The sequence below is a fragment of the Myxocyprinus asiaticus genome, chromosome 48, assembly GCF_019703515.2.
Source record: "Myxocyprinus asiaticus isolate MX2 ecotype Aquarium Trade chromosome 48, UBuf_Myxa_2, whole genome shotgun sequence".
In the NCBI taxonomy this organism is placed as follows: Eukaryota; Metazoa; Chordata; class Actinopteri; order Cypriniformes; family Catostomidae; genus Myxocyprinus; species Myxocyprinus asiaticus.
Window position 1 is genome coordinate 1,143,764 of NC_059391.1, and position 7,303 is coordinate 1,151,066.

The 7,303-nt window shown below is 38.0% G+C and overlaps 1 protein-coding gene across 1 annotated transcript; it reads left to right on the plus strand.

Moving 5' to 3' along the window:
- Positions 1-3,325: 3,325 nt before the first annotated feature.
- LOC127437256 (uncharacterized) lies at positions 3,326-6,916 on the plus strand. Its single transcript, XM_051692077.1, has 2 exons — positions 3,326-5,261; positions 5,402-6,916. Exons 1-2 carry the CDS (start codon positions 5,187-5,189, stop codon positions 5,933-5,935), a joined length of 609 nt encoding a protein of 202 aa, XP_051548037.1. The 5' UTR covers positions 3,326-5,186; the 3' UTR covers positions 5,936-6,916.
- The last annotated feature ends 387 nt before the right edge of the window (positions 6,917-7,303 follow it).

Sequence of the window (7,303 nt, forward strand, 5' to 3'; positions counted from 1 at the left end):
TGCCATCTCACTTGACGCCGAAAAGGCGTTTGATATGGTAGAATGGGATTATCTTTTTAAGATTTTGGAAATGTATGGGTTCGGGAGTACATTTTTTGGTTGGATTAAGTTACTTTGTAGACACCCTGAAGCAGCGGTACAAACAAATGGATTAATTTCAGATTATTTTACTCTGGATAGGGGCACTCGGCAGGATTGCCCTCTTTCCCCATTATTGTTCTGTCTTGCCCTGGAACCATTAGCAGCTGCGATAAGAAAGGAGGAGGATTTTCCAGGGGTGACAGCGGGAGGTGCGGCGCATAAGCTTCTGCTTTACGCAGATGATATTTTATTATTTGTCTCTGAACCTACTAGATCTATGCCTTGCCTCCACAGAATTATTAATTCCTTTTCCAAGTTCTCAGGATACAAAGTCAATTGGTCTAAATCCGAAGCTTTGGCTCTGACAGCGTACTATCCAGTAACGGCTTTCCAGCCGGGCGCCTTCCAGTGGCCCAAACAGGGCATTAAGTATTTGGGGATTTTATATTCAGCAAATTTGTCTGATTTAATTAGTGTTAATTTTGACTCTTTAAAAGGTTTTCGAGCGATGTGGGCAGGTGGGCTTCATTACGTTTATCTATGATTGGGAAGGTTAATGTTATTAAAATTAATTGTATTCCAAAATTTAACTACCTGCTACAATCTCTCTCTCTCTCTAGATGTCCCCCTCTCTTATTTCAAGCAATTTGATAGCATAGCGAAGTCCTTCATTTGGAATGGTAAACATCCCAGATTGCATTTTAATAAGTTACATAGGCCGATAGACAAAGGTGGGCTAGGCCTACCCAAGATTTTGTTTTATTACTATGCGTTCAATCTCAGACATTTGGCTCATTGGTCACTTCCACCTGAAAGAGCCCCTCCCTGGTTTGTTATTGAACAGGCAGTTGTTGCCTCTATTTCGCCATTACAAAGCATCTCTATCAAACTAATCGGAAAAGTTAAGTTACACCCCGTTATTTCACATTTACACTCGGTATGGACTAAAGTGTCCAGATTGTTTAAATTGGACACTTATTTAAATGTTGCCTTGAGCATATGGCAGAACCATATATGTTATACATAACATAAATGTTGATTTTTTTATATATATATATATATATATATATATATAATATATATATATATATATACAGGTGCATCTCAATAAATTAGAATGTCGTGGAAAAGTTCATTTATTTCAGTAATTCAACTCAAATTGTGAAACTTGTGTATTAAATAAATTCAATGCACACAGACTGAAGTAGTTTAAGTCTTTGGTTCATTTAATTGTGATGATTTTGGCTCACATTTAACAAAAACCCACCAATTCACTATCTCAAAAAATTAGAATACATCATAAGACCAATAAAAAAAACATTTTTAGTGAATTGTTGGCCTTCTGGAAAGTATGTTCATTTACTGTATATGTACTCAATACTTGGTAGGGGCTCCTTTTGCTTTAATTACTGCCTCAATTCGGCGTGGCATGGAGGTGATCAGTTTGTGGCACTGCTGAGGTGGTATGGAAGCCCAGGTTTCTTTGACAGTGGCCTTCAGCTCATCTGCATTTTTTGGTCTCTTGTTGCTCATTTTCCTCTTGACAATACCCCATAGATTCTCTATGGGGTTCAGGTCTGGTGAGTTTGCTGGCCAGTCAAGCACACCAACACCATGGTCATTTAACCAACTTTTGGTGCTTTTGGCAGTGTGGGCAGGTGCCAAATCCTGCTGGAAAATGAAATCAGCATCTTTAAAAAGCTGGTCAGCAGAAGGAAGCATGAAGTGCTCCAAAATTTCTTGGTAAACGAGTGCAGTGACTTTGGTTTTCAAAAAACACAATGGACCAACACCAGCAGATGACATTGCACCCCAAATCATCACAGACTGTGGAAACTTAACACTGGACTTCAAGCAACTTGGGCTATGAGCTTCTCCACCCTTCCTCCAGACTCTAGGACCTTGGTTTCCAAATGAAATACAAAACTTGCTCTCTTCTGAAAAGAGGACTTTGGAACACTGGGCAACAGTCCAGTTCTTCTTCTCCTTAGCCCAGGTAAGACGCCTCTGACGTTGTCTGTGGTTCAGGAGTGGCTTAACAAGAGGAATACGACAACTGTAGCCAAATTCCTTGACATGTCTGTGTGTGGTGGCTCTTGATGCCTTGACCCCAGCCTCAGTCCATTCCTTGTGAAGTTCACCCAAATTCTTGAATCGATTTTGCTTGACAATCATAAGGCTGCGGTTCTCTCGGTTGGTTGTGCATCTTTTTCTTCCACACTTTTTCCTTCCACTCAACTTTCTGTTAACATGCTTGGATACAGCACTCTGTGAACAGCCAGCTTCTTTGGCAATGAATGTTTGTGGCTTACCCTCCTTGTGAAGGGTGTCAATGATTGTCTTCTGGACAACTGTCAGATCAGCAGTCTTCCCCATGATTGTGTAGCCTAGTGAACCAAACTGAGAGACCATTTTGAAGGCTCAGGAAACCTTTGCAGGTGTTTTGAGTTGATTAGCTGATTGGCATGTCACCATATTCTAATTTTTTGAGATAGTGAATTGGTGGGTTTTTGTTAAATGTGAGCCAAAATCATCACAATTAAAAGAACCAAAGACTTAAACTACTTCAGTCTGTGTGCACTGAATTTATTTAATACACGAGTTTCACAATTTGAGTTGAATTACTGAAATGAACTTTTCCATGACATTCTAATTTATTGAGATGCACCTGTATATGTTTTGCATTTCATTGTTATTGTATGATTTAATAAAAAAAATGTAATTACAAAAAAGAATTTCCCCAAATATGAAAATTATCTACTCTATCTACATAAATGATTATGCCATACCAGATCTTTGTGACCTTCTTTCCTCTGCTGAACACAAAGATTTTAGAAGAATGTCTCGTCTATCATAGCTTCATATGACACAAGTCAAAAGGGTCCAAAGCTTTGAAGCTCCATAAAGCACATAAATGCACCACAAATAATCCATAAGTGGCTTAATATCTTTCCTTTTTTTTTTTTTTTTAATTAGACTGTCTTTTTGGGTGAGAACAGACAAAAATGTAACTTCTTTTTCACTAAATATTTTGCAATTGCAGTATACAAGAAAGAACAGCATGGAGACTGCTAATGTCAAGATAAAGGGTGCTGCCTTTATGTGCTTTTTGGAGCTTAAAGGTTTTGTAATGTGACTTGCATTCTATGGACTTACAGATCTGACAGATTCTTCTAATATCTTTGTATGTTTTCAGCAGAACAAAAAGTCAGACACATCTGGGATGCTATTAGGGTGAGTAAATAATGAAAGATTTTTTTGGGGCGTTACTTTTAGTTTAGTAATAATTTATAATGAGTGAAAGAAATTCATATGGATACAGTTGGGTTAAAGGGTTAGATTAGGGTTAGATTTTTTAAATGATACCAGTAAACGGACCTCACTTTCCAGTAGCGTTGACTGGATAGTGTTGAAGGAACTTCTCACACACGATCCATCAGTGCAGAACACAGCTCTCACCTAGATCCGTTAATGCCACAGCCAGTTCTCGGACACGATCGGTAAATGTCACAGCCAGCTCTCACCAAGATCTGACACAAAATCAGGAGCTTATGTCTTGCACGTTCTTAAAGTGTGTGCGTAACACTGAGGCAGCTGAACTTTTAGTAGTTTGAATCACACTTAAAATGCACTGGACAGGACATTGTCCAAAGGATATTAACCCCTGATGAAATCCAGCAAACCCCCCCAGTAACGCAACGCTTTACTTTCCATAAAAAGTAACTTTTTTAAACTAATTTAATTACTTTTTTAAGGAGTAACGCAATATTCTAATGAGTTATTTTTAAAAGTAACCTTACCCAAGGTTGATTACCACTTTTTGAATACCACCAATTTTTTTTTCCTTTGACTATATTTGTCAAGTTCTGAATAAAGTGATTTTATAGTTACGGAAGTAGTTTTCATTTATAAAGTATTTAATTCAATTATTGGATTTTTCCAAAATAGGCATTACAGTATGGTTATTTACAGTTTATGATCGCTATGACAATTTTTTCAATACTTTTAACAATTTTCCTAAACTCTTAACACAGTTAGCACAACATTCGTCTGTGTAGGCTATATAATTTACACATTTCTTGTTGCTTTGACACTAAATGCATACAGTTAACACAAATTTAAAATGCTTGAACTTCTTTTACACACAAGCACAACCAAGACCAAAACAATGGATTTTTACTGCCAAATTTACAAATGCTTTCACACTGTATGTCAGAACAGATAACATCATGTTCTAAACCTAACTTATAGGCTAAAGTCAAAGTGAACAGCTGTTCATATTGTGAATTGAAACACAAATATATCCCCTGTATTTTATTCCATTGCTATTGAGAAATAGCTGATTGAAGTTATGCAAATAAATCACAGCTGATTCCCATCTAGGAAACACACTCCGGTGTTGAGGTTCTTTCAATCGCATGACCATATGGTATACAGTAAAAGAGGACCTCTTTGGGCTGATCTTGTGTGGAAAAGAAACAATATAGAGCAACAGAAAGAAAGTAAGAAAAATGCCTGCACGAGGGAAAGGAAGATGAGTACCGAAACGAGGGCAAGGGAGAGGAATGCCTGGACGAGGACAAGGTAGAGGGAGAGGAGTTAGAATGCATGGTGGCGCTCAAAGAAGGGCCAGAGCTAGGGTAACTGATGAAATAAGAGCTACTATCATAGACCATGTCATAAACCATGGGCTATCATACAGAGAGGCTGGTGAACGAGTACAGACAAATCTCAGCCATGACACAGTGGCATCCATTGTCCGGATTTTTCGAGAAACCAACAGGTAGGATATTGTATAAGGGTTTCTCCTACTGCAATGTGTAAATAATTTTACCATGTATTACAGTGACTGTATGCATCCAGTCTCTAATATGTAACTGTATATTGTCTCTCTAAGGATTCAATGTCTACCTCCCTCAGGGGGCAGAGGAAAGCTCCTAAATGTAGAACAGGAACTTGCTATTGTCAACATGGTGATTGCTGACAATGAAATAAAACTGAAGGACATTCAGTCCAGAGTTGTAGAGGACAACCTTGTCTTTGGGAACATTGCAACAATCAGCATAACATACATTTCTCTGACTCTAGCTAAATACAGAGTCTGAATGAAACAGCTATACAAAGTTCTTTTTGAAAGGAATGGTGAGCGCATCAAAGAACTCCGTCGCCAATACGTCCAGGTAAGGTTATGCAATACAGTCATTATTGTACTATACATAGTGTGTTTTGCAGTAAACTACTCTATAAACCTGGAGTACAGTAGGACATACAGTAGGTATACAGCAAAGCATTTACACACACTGTGTCTGATTACTTTCAGAGAGTCATGGATTTGGAGGCCAATCAAGTCCCACATGAAATGATCTACGCTGACGAGGCTGGCTTTAATTTGGCGAAAAGGCATCGGCGTGGAAGAAACATAATTGGCAAAAGGGCCACAGTTACCGTGCCGGGCCAGAGAGGAGCCAACATCACCATGTGCGCCGCAATCTCCAACAACGGTGCACTCCTGCATAATTGTGAGATTGGCCCCTACAACACCGACCACCTTCTAGAAGACCTGCATGAAAGACTGGTGCCAGAGGTAGAAAGGGGACAGGTGGGAGACCACTTGCCAATATATGTGATCACATGGGACAATGTGGCATTCCACCATTCCCGTGCAGTCACAGCCTGGTTTGACGCCCATCCGAGGATGATGTCCCTTTTCCTTGCCCCTTACTCCCCTTTCCTCAACCCCATTGAGGAGTTTTTCTCAGCCTGGAGATTGGTCCACAGGACCAAATGTCCCTCCTGGATGCAATGGATGCTGCATGCCAAGACATCACTGCTGAACACTGCCAGGGGTGGATAAGGCATGCCAAAAGATTTTTCCCAAGATGCCTTGCCAGAGAAGATATCAGGTGTGATGTGGATGAGAACATGTGGCCAAATGCAGAAGACCGGGCAGATTTTTTTTTTTTTTTTTCTTCTGTGGCTTTTTCTGTTTGTATATTTTGTATTTTCACATAATAAATGGCAGCTATATTGCATATTTTTGTTATCTTGCAGTAATGTCCTGTTTCAAATAAAGCCTTTACTGCAGCAATTCTGTCTTTTTTTCATAAACCGTACATTCTATAAAGCTACTCTGAGATGGGGCATTAATTTTTTGTATTGAATTTCTGCAGCAAAAGAAACAAAATGCATGCATTTACTAAACCCAACAAAATAAAAATGTAGAGAGGCTTCAAAAGAAACTGCAGTGCAAAACACAATCTATGATCAATACAATATACTGTCTATTGTATAAGGGCAGACCTGACACACAAAATAATGCAGTTTCTGTAATTCCATCTGATGTTAGTGTTTTTATGACATTGTGCTATGATTGACTAAATGTTCCTGTTGGAAGAGAACATGTGTTAGTGTTTTGGAATAATTATTTGATTTTTGAGACATGTTTGCAGTGTTTTGGTAGACATAGTGTATTGTGTTAGTGTATTATTGTATTTTGATAATTAGTGTTGGAGTTTAGTTTACAATGTGTTATTTTGAGCATGAAATTAACCGTTTTGCCAGCTGTGTGTTGTAGGTGTGTTGGTGCATTGAGTTTAGGAAAATTGTTAAAAGTATTGAAAAAATTGTCATAGCGATCGTAAAAAACTGTAATATATAAACCATTTTTTTTTTTTTTTTTTTATTGAACTCTATCGTGATATATATCGTTATTGTGATATAAAATTTGTGATATCATATAAGATTTTGGTCATATTGCCCACCCCTGCTGTGAACAAAGTTTTCCTGCTAAATGCTTATCCCCCTTGCAAATGCAGTTATATTTGCTAAAAGAGTATGTCATTCTTAGAACATTTAGATTTAACCATTATTATCATGATGTTCCAAACCTATGTGACTTTCTTTCATGGAACACAAAAGGAAATATTTGGAGGAGATGCATGTTAGTCTCAGTCACTCTTCACTTTCATTGAATCCATTTTTTAAATACAATATAAGTAAATGGTAACTGATGCTGTCTTTCTGTCTAACATCTCCTTTTGTCCACAGAAGAAAGTCATTAAAGCTTGATCCATGTTGTATCCATATGTATTTCCTTAAATGATTATAAATTACAACTAAACTAATCTTTGGGGACTAAACAAATAAAGGGATAGTTCACCAAAAAATGACACTTCTCTCATCATTACTGGGACTCACCCTCATGCCATCCCAAATGTGAATG